General features: G+C 35.7%; 3 protein-coding genes across 3 annotated transcripts; 2 read left to right on the forward strand and 1 right to left on the reverse strand.

The window, feature by feature from the left end:
• Window positions 1-4,256: 4,256 nt before the first annotated feature.
• LOC133814757 (uncharacterized) lies at window positions 4,257-5,349 on the forward strand. Its single transcript, XM_062247678.1, has 2 exons — window positions 4,257-4,799; window positions 4,885-5,349. The coding sequence occupies exons 1-2, from the start codon at window positions 4,578-4,580 to the stop codon at window positions 5,347-5,349; spliced, it is 687 nt and encodes a 228-aa protein (XP_062103662.1). The 5' UTR covers window positions 4,257-4,577.
• Window positions 5,350-6,181: 832 nt separating this feature from the next.
• Window positions 6,182-7,732, forward strand: LOC133814758 (uncharacterized). The gene is made up of 3 exons (XM_062247679.1): window positions 6,182-6,505; window positions 6,948-7,432; window positions 7,507-7,732. Exons 1-3 carry the CDS (start codon window positions 6,182-6,184, stop codon window positions 7,646-7,648), a joined length of 951 nt encoding a protein of 316 aa, XP_062103663.1. The 3' UTR covers window positions 7,649-7,732.
• Window positions 7,733-10,454: 2,722 nt separating this feature from the next.
• On the reverse strand, window positions 10,455-12,284 carry LOC133814759 (uncharacterized). Its single transcript, XM_062247680.1, has one exon. The coding sequence runs from the start codon at window positions 12,282-12,284 to the stop codon at window positions 10,455-10,457; it is 1,830 nt and encodes a 609-aa protein (XP_062103664.1).
• Between the last annotated feature and the right edge of the window lie 7,423 nt (window positions 12,285-19,707).

Consider the following 19,707-nt stretch of genomic DNA (forward strand, 5'->3'; position numbering starts at 1 on the left):
GAATATTAAAAACATAATTTAAACTTACATAATCCTTGTGAGCATCATCGTTCACAAAATCAGTTGTTGTTTTCTTCCAATGGTATTCCTTCCATGACTCAATAGGGTCCGAGTTCGCCTAAAACATATAACTCAAATGTTAGAGAACATATAATTTAAAAGAACATATTTTTTATAAAATTTTAACTTTCACTTACTCTTTCGCGACGGATGGCTGCCAGCAATTTTGTACCCTGTGTTGTAGAATACTTCTTTTTCTTCTGATTTTCCTTGTTCTTTACTGAGTGCACAATAAATTTCGGACTTGTAAATAACTGACAGATCTGCTTCCACTCATGCTTGTTAACATTCTTCGTTGGGTTGTTTAGAACCTTGTCCCAATCCTCTGGTCCTTTGTAGTGTTTCTCAAAGTATTCGTGTCTTATTGTTTTCTTATGACGGTATCGGTCTTTCATCTCTCGATCAGTACCATCTGTACACTTTAAGAAATCCTTGCAGCCCTCTATTTGATAATACCACTAAATTGAAAAATAAACATATTAAGAATATATATACTATATTAAGGACACATTTTTTTAAAAAAAATATCATTTAATATTTTTTTGACCTTGATCATGCTAAGGACTTAGTCCTTGTATTGTTTAGGCATTGATTCCCAAGAATCGAAATATCCGGGAGCTTTCGTTTTAATTTGGGTTCACACAAGGCGGACAAAAGAAGTGTGCTCGCCCCCAACAACCTTGTACGTTCACGGGCAAAACGTTACTTCCAGTGCTTTTCCATTTTTCCGCCACCTCTCATCTAGATCTTTTCCAATAGTTGCGCCACGACCCTTTCTCTTAGTTGGGATTCATGTTTTTATTTATTAACAATACAAATAATATTAGTATATACATGATAAATATATTTGAGTGAATAAAAGAAAAAAATTACCTGAACATAGTCGCATGATAAACATATACATGATAAACATAGTCGCATGAAGTCGGGATCCTAGTAGGATCCGGTGGAGGATCACTGCCAGTTTCTCCAATGTGGGCTCTAGCCACACCTGCTGACATCTGCTAACACGACAGTAACTTGACCTATCTATTTTAATATTTAATTCTTATTTATAATTAATTTTAGTGAATATTATTTTAATTAATTAGGTACTTTGAAACATGTTATTTGGAAACAATCTTTTTATTTCTAAATATGTATAATACTTCACAAAGATACAAAACTAAATAGAATAGTCATTATCATCATTAATTACATCAACATCTATCGGGCACACATTATCAATATTATAATCAGTAAGGTTGACAAGCAATTAATCCTCATCTTGTGCTTCTTCTATGTTGTTCGCCTTATCATCTTCATTGTCAATAATAAATCCATCATCATCCTGAACAACTGAAGGTCGATGGGGTGTGTTGACTTAGGTCGCTGGTGCATCAGATTGCTAAAAAACCAACTCCAAGATCCACAGTCAAAACAAAATTCGATGAGCTGGTGTCATGTACAACATCAACATCAGTAATCATATCTAAAGCGTTTGGAAAGTCCCAAAATTGTCTATGATTCACTCCTTGGACAACTTTTCAATCTCGTATTATAACGAGATCATCAATGTAGAATACCTATTTCGCTTGGCTAGCTAGTATGAACGGTTCATCTTTATAACATTCATCATTGACGTTGATACTAGTGATATTATTTTCAGTGATTGTTTTCTTCTTCTTTGGATCTATATTGAACCATTTACATCGAAATACTAACTGTTTTATGATATCTTATAAAATCTTATGATACCATAAAAAAATTATGATGTTTTATAAGCTCTAATTTTATATTGTTTAAAATTATTTACAATTCCAATTTTAATTATTATTTAATTAATTTAACCAATAGTAATTTGTTTTATTGTTCATTTTTTATTTTCTTAATAAGTTTTTTTTTAATTATCAAACTTACTTTTTCATCTTAAATAAATAATGATTTATATTTAAATTATTCCTCTAATTTTTTAATTTATTTTTAAATTATTAAATTTGTTAATATTAAATTAGATTTGTTAATATTAAATTTATTTATTTATTTAGTCTCCTAACTCTACCCAAATTTCGGCAGCATAACGTCTATATTCTAAGCCATCCCAAAAATTTAAAAGCATGCAAATGACATTCAAAATATTTCCAGAACATTGAAAATATATTATACATTTTTCTACACATATTTCCTCATAAAATTTTATTCTGAACTCCAACCTACCACCTACCCTATTCCGACCTAGTGGATCCCTTGGAGATAGTAAGCAGACATCTAGTACTCCCCACTTTTTTAAGATGCTTGAAGAAACATCTTTAAAAAATGTGGAATACTAGATGAATACATTGACTCGGGTTACTATCCCCAAGGAATCTACTAGATGTATGTCTATGACTTTAAATATTATTATTTAATTAATAATATAATTATCAAATTATTACATTATCTTATTAATTACTAATTTAATATTTTATTATTTAATTATCCTATTAATTATTACATTAACATTTTAATATTTAATTATTAATTAATATTTTATTATTTAATTATTGCATTAATATTTTATTATTTAATTATCTTATTTTGAACTCCAACCAACCCTATTCTCACCTAGTGGATCCCTTGAAGATAGTAAGCAGACATATATTACTCCTCATTTTTTCAAAACGTTTGAAGAAACATCTTGAAAAAAATGAGGAATATTAGATGAATACATTGACTTGGATTACTATCCCCAATGCATCCACTAGATGTATATCTATGGCTTTTTGTTATTATAATTAATAATCATTATCACTATGTGATAAAAACCATCATATCCTATATATGATATCTTACAATGTCTTATTTTATAATGTTTAAGGTTAAATGTTCTTTAATAATTAAAACTGCATTTATCAAGAATGTTATTATAGTTAAGAAATACATCCATCTTTATTTTAATTATTGTTTAAGTAAATATAATTGAAATTAATTATAGGCAATTATTTTCATTCTTAGTTTTCAAATTTGACAATATTTTTCATAATAGTTATTTTTTTAAGAGAAATTGGTGAAAATAGACCCCTTTTATAGTGCATTTTGCACAATAACCTACTTTCAAAACATTTTAGCTAAATGGCCTCTTTTTTAAATGAGTGGGTATAATTTTACCCATTTACCCTTTCATTTTATTTGACAAAAAAAAAAAAAAAAAAAATTCATAACACTAAAAATCCCTAAACTGGTCTTCATGCACGGCTTCACCCATTTACCCATCGTTCTCTTCTGGTCTTCACGCAGGGCTTCACGCATCAAAAATCCATAAACTGGTCTTCTCCTTAACGTACGCCGGTCTTCTCCTTCACGCACGCACAGCCAGTCTTCTCCTTCACGCACGGCTCACGGCGCCGTCACTCACGGAGACGCAGGTATGCAACCCATCCCTCCACCTCGTCTCCTTGTTCTCTCATTGACCCGATGGGTTGCTGAAATGGAAGATAATGAACTGCAATTTCTTTGAACTGAAATGGAAGATAGGTGGGGATTATATATATTTGAACTGCAATTTCTTTCTCATGAACTGTAATTTGTTTGAAGTGAAATGGAAGATAGGTGGGGATTATATTTATTTGAACTGCAATTTCTTTCTCACTGAGTTTAGTTGCTGAAATGGAAGATAGGTGGGGATTACTGCAATTTCTTTCTCACTGAGTTTAGTTGCTGAAATGGAAGATAGGTGGGGATTATATATATTTGAACTGCAATTTCTTTCTCATGAACTGCAATTTCTTTGAACTGAAATGGAAGATAGGTGGGAATTATATTTATTTGAACTTCAATTTCTTTCTCACTGAGTTTAGTCGCTGAAATGGAAGATAATGAGTTTGGAGCCGTGTATTTTATTTTGTCTGACTTTTTGGAGAGTATTAGTATTCCCTTGCTGCCTCGAATTATCCTTGACAAAAGCTCTTCCCTTTTTAGTTCCTCCACTTCTTCTTGTAGCAGTGGTACGTACTTCACCACACGAGACACAGTAGCCGGAATACTCAACTTTTTCTATACATATAACAAAAATATTTGTTACATTATTATTATTATTTTCTCAAACAATTTGTTACACTATTATTGTCAGCAAACTTTAATTTAATTTGTAGTAGTGACACTAATTTCAATCATTAATTCTAGATTAGCTGGCCTAAAATTAGACATGTTTAGTAACACTTTGATTGGTTTCCTGCATTGAATTGTGATTTCTGAACAAATCAATTGGGTTATTTACTAGAATAGGCACCATGCATGACTGAATTTATTAGGATAGAGTATTTGTTTGTATATTTTTCATTAGGAATATATTGTAGTGACAATAAGCCTTTGAGCATGGTTTGTGAACGGGTTAAATTGGTTGACTCAGTTTTTGTAATAGGTACTTAATTTTGGACAGGTTAGTTGTAAATTGTTTGTCTCATTCTTTGTAATAGGTATTTCGTTTTGGACTGTCAAATTGTAAATTATTTGTCTCAGGTCTTGCTGAATATTTTACAAGTAGTATTATTACAAGAAAAATGGTGTCTGGATGTTCAAGCACTTCATTAGTGGCATCTCCTAAAAAACAATCAATTAAGGAAGTAACAGAAAAGTCTCCAATGACATCGGCATCTCCTCCAACTCAAGCAATAGAAGAAGCAGTTATAAAGTCTCCACAAAAATCATCTTCTCTTCCAATACATGCAAGAGAAGAGACAAATGAAAAGTATTCATTGAAACCATCACCGCTATTGTCTAAGGTATATAAATAAATAATAGAATGATATCATTGTTGGATAAGTAAGAATAAGAATATAATTGATTCATAATGTTATAATTTTACAGGTGAAATCTTTAGACATACCATCACTAAGACCGATATTGATGGAGAATGAACATTTTACAAGTCGTGTATCTGTAGCCTACAGGATACAAGTGTTGAGGAATATACGATCACTACTTTGTTATGAAGATTTGGAAGCATTCACAGCTTCTTGTTTTGGTCATCTTCTTAAACTAATCGATCTAGCGAAGAGTAGTGGGCAGTTGATACATTTTCTTTTACAGAGGCGGGTACAAACTAATAAAGAGAATGAGTTATGGTTTGATATTGATAGTCAACCTGTTAGGTTTTCAATGCATGAGTTTGCATTGATTAGTGGCTTTAATTGCGGAAAATCCAATGACCCAAACTTGAGTAGTCTAAGAAAGGGTAATAGGCTTAAAAAAGAGTATTTTAGGGACATAGAAGGACACATTACTCTTAAAGATTTGGAAACTATGTTTGTGGATATGAGTGAAGAAATCTAGTAGGGGAGTTGAAAAAAAAGAAGAAATACATAAAGAAAAATCGGGATCATTTGAGACTTGCTTTGCTTTATTGTTTGGAAGGAGTAGTGCTTGCACATGAGCTTGCACAACCTATAGGGGAGGAAAACATGGGTATTGTTGAGGACTTTGATGTCTTTAACAAATATCCATGGGGTAGGTTATGTTATAATCTCACATTAGATGGTTTGAAGACGAATTTGAAGAAAAAGTCTATTAAGTACCAAAATAAGGTTGGTGGGAAAAAAAGTAAAGAATCATACAAATTATATGGTTTTCCTTATATTTTTCAGGTTAGTTGTTTAATAATATATTTGAATGAATTTAAACATCAGTATCTTGTCTTTAGTTTGTCTAATTTATCTCTTTTGATTTTTGGTTTTTTAGGTTTGAATTTATGAAGCAATACTTTTACTTGGAAATTTATTTGCAAACCAAAAAGAAGGAAATGTGACTCCTCGTTGCTTACATTGGGAAGCAAAAGAGCCCGAATATAAAGAGATTAGTCAGGCATTGAAGCTTACTCATGGAAAAGTAAGTCAAAATTACCATTTTGGTGATGCGTGAATTTAATTTTAATATGGGTAAGGTAAATTTAAGTCGTTATATGTTTGTTTGACAGATTGACGTACATCATATCCTCCATGCTTCTGAGTTAGAGAAGTGCCAACCATACATGAAGGATTTTGAGTTATTCAATGATAAAGCCAATGACTTGATTGATGCCTTTGTTAAAGAACTTAAGGTTTGCAGTCCTGTTTTGAGTGAATACAATAAGGAAGAAGAGAAGGTTGATGTTTCAGATGATAAAAAAATGTGCCCTTCAGCTTCAAATGTCAATCCAAATCAGAATTCGGACAATGTGATAAAGTTATGGGTTGATTTGGAGAAGAAAATGAACACTCGTTTTGATGAGTTGATGAAGCGACAAGATGAAATGGACTCCAAATTGGACTTGGTGTTATCAATGATGGTTCGTAGTTCTGGTTGTAAATCTAATCAACCTGAGTTTGAGTTGGAGGCTAAACATAATGGCATAAAAGTTGATGGTGGTGAGTGCGGAGATGCATATAGCTATGTCACTCCACCTACTTTTAATGGTGATGATGTTGTTTGCAATAACGAAAATGAAGTTGAGGTCACATCTCCTCATCCTAGGCCAATGAGAAAAAGGAAACGTGCTCCTGCCCTGATGACACCATATACAGATCCAACAAAAAGGAGAAAATTTAGAAAAGGTTAAGGGTTCAAAGTTAATCCATTTCGCAAGATTGACGATCACAAGGAAGAGGCTTTTATGAAGTGGTTCAACGAGAACAACACAAGGTACTTTAATTTAATATTTTTCCTTGCATTATGATTGTCTTTACAGGCCTAACACAATTTAAAAATTGATGTGTGTAGCATGTTAATTAACTGTGGAACCGGCAGCTACCAAAGGAAATACTTCGAGCAGTTATTTACCCCAGCAACATGGCTGTCTACTGATGTTAGTATAATTGTATTTTAATTTTACTTGTTCAAATATTATAAATGAAAGTTTTCTTACGCTACCCTTTAAAATGATATTACTAATGCAGCATATAGATGAGGCTTTATGGGGCATGAGAAAAAGGTCACAAAAGTATCATGACCTCTTTGATCAGAATGTCGCCATTCTTGATGAATTCTTTTCTCAGTGGCTTTGTGGACATTGGGAGAAGTTCAATTTAGGTAAAAATTACAAGGACTTTGTATTTGATGATGTTTTTATTAAGTATGTAAATGGTGAGAAACCACTTAGAGGAAAGGCTTGGGAGAATGTTCACACACTTTACACACCACTAAATATCGAAGGCAAACATTGGGTATCTTTGGCAGTCAAGTTGGAGAAGTGGGAGATTGTAGTGTTTGATAGTAATATAAACCTCACACCTGAGCAAAAATTGGTCAAACACTTGGAGCCTTTCCGGTGCATGCTACCGTACTTGCTTCGTCAAAGTGGTAAGTTTATGGGTCGTCTTCACAAAATTCCTGAGCCATTTACATGTCGAAGGTTGTGTGACATTCCTCAAGACCAATCCAGGTACTTCATCCGAACATTTGTATGTGATTTGATTAATTTTGAACGAGTTATATAATTGTAATTGCTTTATGCAGCGGAGATTGTGGAATATTTGCCATCAAGCATATCGAGTTCGACATGTGCGGGCTAAACATGAATTATGTTCACGATGACAATATTGTCTTCTTTCGGAAAAAAATGTCATGTGAAATCTACAATAGAGATTGGGATCCATAGTAAAGGAAAATCTGGAATTGTATTTTGTTTATGTATCAAACTCTTATAGTATGACTTGTATTGGATATTTATTAGCAAAGGCAATGGAATGGTGTTTTGTTTATGTATAAAACAGTTATGGTATACCACAAATTGTTATAGACTACTTGTGTTGGATGTTTCTGTTTCAGACTTCTTTGTGTTATATTTCAACAGCCTGTCTAAAAATTTCGACAGCTAGTCTGAAAATTCGACTGCTTGTCTAAAAATTTCGACAGCTAATCTAAAATTTCGACTACCTGTCTAAAGCTTTCAACGGCTAGTCTAAAATTTTGACTGCCTGTCTAAAATTTCGACAACTTGTCTAAAATTTCGACTGCCTGTCTAAAGCTTTCGATAGCTTGTCTAAAATTTCGACTGCCTGTCTAAAGATTTCGACAGCTTGTCTAAAATTTCGACTGCCTGTCTAAAGATTTCGACAGCTTGTCTAAAATTTCGACTGTCTGTCTAAAATGTTTGAAAAGTCTAAAAAGGATCCAATAACACAATAAAAGAACATATATCAAGGATTGAGTGGTAGATAATCTATTCATTACACATTTTTGACAATTAGCCATGAATTTCGACAAATTGTCTAACATTTTATAAAGTTAAACAAAACTTAATCTTTATGATCTTATGATGATTACAGATTGAGTGGTACATATTTCAATCAAACTACTATGATGATCAATGATTGAGTGGTAGATAATCTATTGAGGTACTATTATGATGATTGTGTTTATAGTATTAGAACAACACTTTATCATGTCGAATTGGATCTTAACTCATTATACATTTTTGACAATTAGCCATGAATTTCGACAACTTGTCTAACATTTTATAAAGTTAAACAAAACTTAATCTTTATGAGATTATGATGATTACAGATTGAGTGGTACATATTTCAATCAAACTACTATGATGATCAAGGATTGAGTGGTAGATAATCTATTGAGGTACTATTATGATGATTGTGTTTATAGTATTAAAACAACACTTTATCATGTCGAATTGGATCTTAACTCATTATACATTTTTGACAATTAGCCATGAATTTCGACAGCTAGTCTAAAATTTCGACTGCCTGTCTAAAATTTCGACAACTTGTCTAAAATTTCGACTGCCTGTCTAAAGCTTGTCTAAAATTTCGACTACATGTCTAAAGATTTCGACAGCTTGTCTAAAATTTCGACTGTCTGTCTAAAATGTTTGAAATGTCTAAAAAGGCTCCAATAACACAATAAAAGAACATATATCAAGGATTGAGTGGTAGATAATCTATTCATTACATATTTTTGACAATTAGCCATGAATTTCGACAACTTGTCTAACATTTTATAAAGTTAAACAAAACTTAATCTTTATGAGATTATGATGATTACAGATTGAGTGGTACATATTTCAATCAAACTACTATGATGATCAAGGATTGAGTGGTAGATAATCTATTGAGGTACTATTATGATGATTGTGTTTATAGTATTAAAACAACACTTTATCATGTCGAATTGGATCTTAACTCATTATACATTTTTGACAATTAGCCATGAATTTCGACAACTTGTCTAACATTTTATAAAGTTAAACAAAACTTAATCTTTATGATCTTATGATGATTACAGATTGAGTGGTACATATTTCAATCAAACTACTATGATGATCAAGGATTAAGTGGTAGATAATCTATTGAGGTACTATTATGATGATTGTGTTTATAGTATTAAAACAACACTTTATCATGTCGAATTGGATCTTAACTCATTATACATTTTTGAAAATTAGCCATGAATTTTGACAACTTGTCTAACATTTTATAAAGTTACACAAAACTTAATCTTTATGATCTTATGATGATTACAGATTGAGTGGTACATATTTCAATCAAACTACTATGATGATCAAGGATTGAGTGGTAGATAATCTATTGAGGTACTATTATGATGATTGTGTTTATAGTATTAGAACAACACTTACTCATGTAGAATTGGATCTTAATTCATTATACCTTTTTGACAATTAGCCATGACTTTCGACAGCTAGTCTAAAATTTCGACTGCCTGTCTAAAATTTCGACAACTTGTCTAAAATTTCAACTGCCTGTCTAAAGCTTCCGACAGCTAGTCTAAAATTTCGACTACCTGTCTAAAATTTCGACAACTTGTCTAAAATTTCAACTGCCTGTCTAAAGCTTTCGACAGCTTGTCTAAAATTTCGACTGCCTGTCTTAAAACTTTCGACAACTAGTCTGAAATTTCGACTGCTTGTCTAAAAATTTTGACAGCTAGTCTAAAATTTCGACTGCCTGTCTAAAACTTTCGACAGCTTGTCTAAAATTTCAACTGCCTGTCTAAAGATTTCGACAGCTTGTCTAAAATTTCGACTGCCTGTTTAAAATGTTTGAAATGTCTAAAAAGGCTCCAATAACACAATAAAAGAACATATATCTCAATATCAAACCAAGTCCAAAATATGAAATCACACAATATTATAAAAACATTAACACATCAAACCAAGTCCAAAATAAATTGAAAAATAATCACTTCTTGCATGTGGTTTTGTTGTGCCCATAACATCCACAATTGGAACACTTCCGTTGCTTTTTTCCCCCATCAACATCAGAAACCTTACCCTTTACTTTCCTTGATGACGATTCAGGTGCAGAATTACTCTTCTCCTTTGGAAACTCTCCTCTCGAAGGAATTCGTTTATTCTTTGGTCTCCCTGGGGGAATTAACTTAACTGGTTTGATAACGACTTGAGACTTGACCTCTTCTGGAAGAAGCCATTATATTTCAGGTGGTAAAGGGTAAATAGATTCTACATAAGCCATCCTCCAAAATTCAGCCGTGTAGAATTTTGAGCATAGACTATAAACATCTACTCCACGATGCATTGTTGCAGCGATACCATGAATACATGGAATCTTATCAATGTCAAACTCTCGACATGTACAAGAATGTTCCTCAATATTAACTAGACCGTCTAGTGGCTCACCTTTAACATGGAACTCACTTAGATTAATGGGTGTAACTCTCATGTACCTTGATTGTTCGTATCTTTGTCTCATTATATCTTCTGCATCAACTGTAAGTGGTGTTGGACAAGAATTTGCATTTGTCCTTCTCTCATAGAACCATCTGGAGAGTGTAGTGATAATTTCCTCCAATAAAGGAATGATGGGCCATTCTCGAGCTTCTCTAAAAACTTGGTTCAATGACTCAGAATTGTTGGTGGTCATGATGTTGTATCGATTACCATGGAAATGACATCTGGACCAGCTTTCAAAAGATGCATTCTTTAGGTATGTTGCCAGACTTGGTTTTTTTGTAGAAATCTCAGCAAATAACTTTGTGAACTCTGAAACTCTGTACGCTTTTTCCGTCTTCTCAAACAACTTTTTCAAACCTTTACCACTAAATTTTGTCTTTATATTTTGTCCAAGATGCCACATACAAGCTCCATGGTAAGCATTTTTATATACATTTCGAACTCCCTTTATAATGCTTTTGTGTCTATCAGATATAAACACTAAATCAGTAGTATCAGGCACTTGATCTCGTAAGCATGTCAAAAACCAATTCCAAGATGCATCATTCTCAGAATCAACAATACCAAAAGCAAGAGGATAAATTTGAAAATTTCCATCTTGTGCAGTTGCAATGAGTAAATTTCCTCCAAATTGGTTTTTCAAATGAGTTCCATCAATAGATATAACTTTTCTCATGTAACGAAAACCTCTAATGGATACTCCCAAAGACAAAAATAAATATTTGAATTTCTGTTCTTCATCAACAATTAATCTAGTGTACGTACCAGGATTAGACTTTTGGACCATGTACAAGTAAGAGGGGAGTTTTGGATAACTGTTTGCCGCTGAACCCCTTATAAGTTCATGTGCGCACTTTCTTGCCTTCCATGCCTTCCAATAACTACACTTTACACCAAGATTCTTGTTGATCTCATTAACTATTTGTGCTGGATTTGGACCTTTTTTCACACCTTCATATCTCGCTTTCAAGTGCTCTGCAATAATAGAACAAGTTGCTTGCCGATGATGATTTTGTCGCATTTCTAAAGAACAAGTGTGCTCATTACAATGCTTACGAATAACAAACAACCCTGTTGCACATGTCTTTGTCGCACGAATTCTCCACTTACAATTGGGGTCAACACAAACCAAAACCACTAATTTCTTATTTGATTTTTTCACTTTGAATTCAAAGTTTCGTCGTATAGCAAGCATGTGTACTTTCATCTTCAACTCTTTCTTATCCACAAAATATTGACCAACACAAAAAACATCTTCATCAATACTTGTTGCATTTGAGCTTGGTGTACTACTAACATGACTTCTTTCATTACAATGATCACTAGGGGATACACGAGGAAGTGGTAAATGGTTATCTTCAAGAGTGTGAGGTGCAGAACTAGTATCAGGAACATTACATATGTATGCATCGTCAAAGGAATCATCAAAAGTTCTATTTTCAAGACATGGGACATTCAAATTTACCTCAACAAAACCATCATCAATATTGTTTCTTTCCCCCCTCATCATCATCATCATCGCCATCATCATCATCATCGTTGTCGTTGTCGTTGTCATCATCGTCATCATCTAAATCAACATTGTTATCATCGTTTAAACCAGCATCATCAAAATCATCATCAGTAGAAATGTTTGAAATAGAATTAATATTTGTAGTAGATACAATATTAGTAACAAGTTTATCCTTAATGAGCATATTTTTCATCTTCTTGATCAAACCCACACATAATGGAACCAAATCGCGCTCTTGCCATGTAAAGAAACTAACAATGTCTCTACTATTTTTTATTGCAATTGGTTCAATCTCCACCATTGTTGTTATCTTGTAAGTTAATTCTATATCGAAGAGGTTGCGATCGATTTCTGTAACTTCATAAATATGTTCAACTAACTCCTCATAAGTTAGGTTAGTTTGTACCAAACTTGATCTTGATCGTGAGCCATTTGAAATCCATTTCCACGAGTCCTCATTCTTTTTCCACATTCCATCACATAATATTACAATGTTTTTGAAAGACATCTGAAAAATAATAATACAATAAAAAAATATAAATTATTGATATTACTTTGATTAAAAAGTTATATAAAAAGATGAAAATCAAGTTGAAAAATCTAGAAATTCGACAACCTGTCTGATAATTCGACAACCCGTCTAAAAATTAGACTACCTGTCTAAATTTTAGACAGGTGGTCGAAATTTTAGACAGGTGGTCTAAAATTTAGACAAGTGGTCGAAAAAATACGACAACTGGTCTAAAATTTAGACTCCTTGTCGAAAAATTAGACAAGCTGTCGAAAAATTCTGGGTTTTTCTATCTCGAAAATAACCGAAACCACCATTAATTTTTTCAGATTTTCAAGCTTTAACCTCCATAAAACTCCAAAAATAAACCTAAATCCTTACTTATACTTTCAACATACTAAAACAATCATTTTGCATTTTAAATCTACAAAAACAATATAAAAAATCTCATATTTTATCAAAATAAAAAAAGCTTTATAAACCAACCTTTTGAATGAGTGGTGGCTGGATTTGTGGAGAAATTGTGGCATCCGGTGATGAACACTGTTCGCCGGCGGTAGGGGGCGGCTGTCGGCGGTGGTGGTGGTGGTGGTGGTGGTGGGGGGGATTATTATGGGTGGTTGTGGATGGGTGTGGGTGGATGGGTGAGAGGAAGAAGATGATAGTTATTATTAGGGTTTTTGTTTTAATTTATTATTATTTTATTTTAAGGGTAAAATGGGTAATATAAAAAGTTCATTAATAAAAGAGACCATTTAGCTAAAAACTATTGAAACTAGGCCATAGTGCAAATTGCACTATCAAAAGAAGCCTTTTGCCAAGGGCCCCTTTTTTTAATTATCAAACTTATTTTTTCTTCTTTCAAATTAATGTTAAATTTATGAACATTCCATTTTTTAAAATTATTTTAAAAAGTTATTTATTATTTTTTAATTTTATTATTACTTTGTTATATTACTTATTGTAAAGTTTATTATTGAAAAAAAATCATATTATAATAATAATTATTATTTAATTAATTAATTAATAATATAATTATTAAATTAATTGATTATTATTCAATTGTCTTATTAATTACTAAATTAATATTTTATTATTTAATTATTTTATTGCGAACTCTCACCTACTCTATTCCGACTTAATGGATCCCTTGAATATAGTAAGCAGACATCTAGTACTACCCACTTTGTCAAGATATTTGAATAAATATCTTAAAAAATTGGTAATACTAGATGTTGTACCCTAAATTTAGCACGAGTTCACTTACACAGCTCGAGTACAGCTGGCAGTTAAATATGTGGAAAAATAACCAAGTAGAATACCTAGTTATTAACCATGTAAGCAACTCGAGATTCACAATGATTAAATCCAATATTAGGTGTCCTAGACTTACTACGAGCTCGAAGTCAGATAGCTGTCAAACACGAGCTCAGGCGAGATATTCATCTCGTGAGGACTTAGATATAACGCATACTGAAGGATCCCAAGAGACTCGTGATATATTTATATGCTCATTAATGACCAGGTTGTCTCATATATATATATAATTATTACCCGAGATAGCACGAGCATATTTATTCTGTTATCAAATCATATCCCAATGTAAATGGGAATAATTTGTATTAATTATATACCATATATAATTACACTATTTATTTACACTACGACCCAAATTTGTCCAAGGAATTCCCATATAAATACTAGGAATGATGGACAGGGAGGGGGACCAATTGTTTTTGTATTACTGAAACTCTACCAAAATAGAGAGAGAAACAATAATAATATTGACTTGTGGACTAGGTGGATTTAACCACTAAACCACGTAAAAGTTATGGGCTTTTGAGTGGGTACTTGTTATTTCATTGCGGTTTATTATTTAGCACTAATCTATCCATTTTATTTCTTAATATACTATTGGCAAAAAACCGCGTCAATAGTTTGGTGCTTTCGTTGAGAGTAAAATAGTGTTTTACAAGTTCCAGTCAACTTTCATCATGGTGCTCACTCGCTCAATGCACGATAATGAGATAGAATAACCTGGTGGGCAAGAGGCCCATCATACCACTGTTCCCAATGAAAGGGGCCCGAATGTTCAGCAATGTCCGAGGAAACAACCGGCGGGTCAGGGCGATACTGGGAGTTCGGCGTCGCTACCGCCAAATCCTAATCCAGGCTATGTGACTGCTGCCGAGATGGAAAACATGCAGTTAAAGAGCCATCTTGCTAGAGAAAACAGGTAGATTGAGTAGGTCCCTGCTCGGTTACCCCCTCTTGCAACTGGCGTTAATTTCAAAAAGAGGCAAAGTTGGTCTCATAAGTCCCATAGGAATAATCAGCCTAAACCGAGTCGATCTGTCAGAACTGCCACTCTGAATTATGTACCTTCAAGGAAAAATCATTAGAATGATCATCCCAGTGATCATCACAGGGGCCATCAGCATGTCAGTCGGTCAATTAGGACTGCAACCCCAAGCTCGGTGCCTTCTTCACAGATCCCCAGAAATACCCATTACAATCTGCGAGGAGGGGCTAGGACAAGCTCACGATGGCACAATGCTCCGACAAACATTTCTGTGCCACGATCGGAGCACCAGGCACCAAGAACAAGGGACATTGGAGTAGAACCAAGGCAAGCTAATTTAGTCCGTCCTGATCGAACAAGGATAGCTTCGCTAATAAGGCATCCTCCGTCACCTGTAAGACATTCAACACCACCTCATCCTCAACGAGATATTCCAACCCATGGGAACAGTAGGAGAAATCCTCCCACGTTTGCAAATACTTCCATCCCACGAACGCCTGTTGAGAATCCAGTCCTCGATCTCAACCGTGAACGATAAGTTTTGCGAACGAAAGTTACTAGACAGAGATCCATCGTAGCGACAGGTTCAAGAGCGACCTAAGAAATCATTTGAGCTCAGCGCAAAGTCCTCGATATGATACACAGCTCGACTTTCATGATCATCTGAACTTGCAAAGGAGGTATCCAGCTCGGGATGAAGATATTAGCTATACTCAACACGAGAGAGGTCCATCCATAGTACGTGCCAAAGGGAATGCCCTACATAACCAAGCTCAAGCTTGGAAGGACAATAACCCGTCAAACTCGTATAATAGGATGGGAGGTGTTGAACAACCCCCTGCTAACCTAGGGATTAGGGACCAAACCTTGAGAGACTAGCTCTAATGGAAGAACAGATGAAAAGACTCTTATCCGGGAAAGAGAAGGACGATTGCGACTCAAACGAGGAGCTCAAACATTTTGCTCCAAACATTGCGGCAACAACATATCCTGTAGGTTTTAGGATGCCGCACATGTCGAAGTTTGATGGAAATGGAGATCCATCTTATCACCTCAGAATGTTTAATACCATGATGATGGCCCACAATGTCAAGCTCGATCTAAGGTGTATCTTGTTCCCTGCAACTCTGGTCGGGCCTACCAGGCAGTGGTTTAAACAATACAAGAGACATTCCATAAGCTCATGGAAGAAATTTACTTCCAATTTCAAAAAAGCATTCCGAGCTTCACAGGCATCTCGGGTTGGGGCTAATTCATTGGCCAACGTAAAGTAGCAACCTGGAGAAACGTTGAAGGCATATCTGAACAGATTTTCCAATGTTGTTGCACGAGCTAGGGACACTAATGACAACTCCAAACTCATGGCAATGAGGACGGGATTCCACATCATGAGCGACGTATGGCAAGAACTCCAAAGAAAAGGAGTTAAAAGTGTTGACAAAGTCTTGGCTCGAGCTCAAGAATGGATAAACCTGGAGGAGGTGTGAGCTTCTATCGCAGGAACCAGACTAACCCCTCTCCAACCCGTTGGAGGGGTAACGGATGTTGCAACTATGGCTCAAACCGTTACCCAGAATAACCAAGGGGGGAACAACTAAAGGAAGGGGAATGGTGAGGGCGACCAGAGTGGGACGAAGAAAAACAAGTCCATGGAGAAGTTCAAACCTATCTATGCTACATATACCGACCTAACGGACACCCGAGAGCATATTTCTGGCTAATTCTATTCGCCTTCCATGGAAGAAGCCAAAACCTTTGAGAAACCAGAGGGCAAAGAGAGATCCTTCAAAATTCTTCCAATTCCATAATGACATCGGTCATAACACTAATGAATGTTGGAAGCTGAAGGATAAAATTGAAACTCTCATCAGAGCTGGATCGTTGACCTAGTACACCCGAAATCAGGGAGTTCCTAATCAGCCCGCCGGGCAGAACTCTCAATCAGTCCTAGAAGCTCCGATACTCAAATTCGGAGCTTAGGCAAACCAGGTCGAACCTCCTCCAATAGTAGGGGGAGATATAACCACTATTGCGGGAGGACCTCATTTGGCAGGCACGAGTAGAAGGGCCCAAAAGAGGTACATTAATGAGTTGAAGGCTCATAACGGGGTGGAGTTCGTCCCGGAGAAATGGTTATCGAAACAGCAGCGATTGGAAAAACAACCAATCACTTTCACAGAAAAGGATGCTAGCCACGTCTAATTCCCACATAATGATCCGCTGGTAGTAACCATGCAACTCGCCAACCGAAGGGTCCGATGAATACGGGTGGATAACGGAAGCTCAGTAAATTCACTTTTTAGGTCCACTCTGGAAAAAATTGGACTGTCCATATCCGATTTGAAGGCGACCTTGATGACTCTGTATAGGTTTTCGGGTGAAGGGACAGTGACCATAGGGACAATCGGACTAGTGGTGACATTAGGAGAAGAGTCACAAACTATCTCCAAAGTACTCGAGTTCGTGGTAATTCATTGTCAGGCCGCATACAATGCAATTTTGGGTCAACCCGCGCTGATGACATTTGAAGCCATAACATCTATCCAGCACCTGGCAATGAAATTCCCCTCAGCTTCGGGGACATGCACAGTCAGAGGCGATCAGCTTGCTGCCAGAGAATGCTACAGCATTTCTATGAAGGGAAAGTCACAACCCAGGCAGAAGGCAATGGTCATAAATGACGGAGGTGAGGAGTCCCATGAAGTATAAGTAACTCATGAGACGGAAGAACCTCAACAAGAAGAGGATAGTGAGGTCGCCTAACGTGATGACATTGATCCACAGATAGGCGAAGACAGGTCAGAGCTCAAAGCCATAAAAGAGTTCGAGGAAGTGAACATCGATCCCAGAGAAGCTTCAAGAGTCATAAATATTGGAAAGAATCTTGAAGACAAAAGAAAGAAGGAGATGGTCGATTTTTTACAAGAGAACCTGGATGTTTTCTCCTGGTCGCATGAGGATATGGTGGGAATTAGTCTGAATATAATAATGCACACATTAAATTTGTACAAGAACGTGCCTGCAAAATCCCCAAAATGGAGACTTTTGGGAACCGTCCAAGCTGAAGTACTAGAGAAAGAAGTAGCTCGGTTACCAAAATGTGGGTTTATCCGGGAGGCAAAATACCCAGTTTGGGTTGCTAATCTCGTGCTAGTCACGAAGCTGAACGGGAAGTGGAGAACCTGTATCGACCTCTCTGACCTAAACAAGGCTTGTCCCAAGAACTGTTTCCCACTGCCAAGGATTGACTAGTTGGTAGATGCCATGGCAGGTCACGATCTCATGTCTATCATGGACGCGTACTTGGGATATAATCAGATCGCGATGAACCATGTGGACCAAGAGCATACCAATTTCATGACCGAGCATAACGTATATTGTTACAAAGTTATGCCATTCAGATTGAAAAATGTCGGGGCCACATACCAATGCTTGGTCAACAAAATATTCGCTAACCAAATCAGGGAAAACATGGAGGTGTATGTCAATGACATGCTTGTCAAGCCAAAGACGGCCAATAACCATGTATCCAATTGGAAGAATGTTTTGGAATCTTAAGGAGATATGACATGAAGCTAAATCCTCATAAATGCACTTTCGGGGTGGCATCTAGAAAATTTCTAGGATTCATAGTCAACACAAGGGGAATAAAGGCGAATCCTGAAAAAATCATATCATTGTTGGACACGCCTTCACCCAGGTCGCGTAAGGAAGTTTAAAGCCTAACTGGAAGGGTGGCGGCTTTAAATCTCTTCATTTCGAAATCCACTGACAAGTGTTTGCCATTCTACAACTTGCTCAGAGGAAACAAGAAATTCTAGTGGACCGAATAATGCGAACAGGCATTCCACGAACTGAAAACGCATCTGGCAGAGCCCCCAGTATTATCCAAGCCGATATCAAGAGAGTCTTTGTTCCTTTATCTGGCTGTGACAGAGAATGCAGTCAGTACCATGTTAGTTTGAGAAGAAGACCGTGCTCAGAAACCAGTGTATTATGTAAGCAAGAGGCTTCTCAGAGATGAATCACGATACCCACTGATAGAGAAGCTGGCATTCTATCTAATTTTGGCTTCCAGAAAGCTCCGGCCATATTTCTAGACCCATTCTATCAATGTCATAACCGACCAACCTTTAAGGCAGGTTTTGTAAAACCTGAAACGTTGAGACATCTCTTAAAATGGGCCATCAAACTTAGCCAGTTCAAGATATTATACATGCCACGAATTGCAATCAAAAGTCAAGCCCTTGTTGATTTTATGGCTGAATGCACCGGTTTTCAGGGCGAGCTCATGAGGGAGCCAGTGCAGGAATTATGGAAAATCTTCGCAGATGGATCGTCAAACAAGAACGAATCAGAAGCTGGGATAATCTTAATCTCGCCAGAAGGACATCGATTCCATATAGCTCTAAGATTCAGATTTGAGGCATCCAACAACGAAGCAGAATATGAGGCCTTAGTGGTAGGATTGAGGGCGGCAAGAGAGCTGAGGGCGAAAGCCATCGTGTTAAATCAGGTATTGGGAGAGTATCAAGCTCGAGCCATCAAGATGGCGGCCTACCTGGCTAAGGTAAAGGGGGAGTTGTCTGAATTTGAGTTTAGCTATGTTGAACAGATACCCCACGAGCAGAACTCTAATGCTGACGCTTTGGCATGACTTGCTA

This window comes from Humulus lupulus, chromosome 2, assembly GCF_963169125.1.
Source record: "Humulus lupulus chromosome 2, drHumLupu1.1, whole genome shotgun sequence".
NCBI lineage: Eukaryota > Viridiplantae > Streptophyta > Magnoliopsida > Rosales > Cannabaceae > Humulus > Humulus lupulus.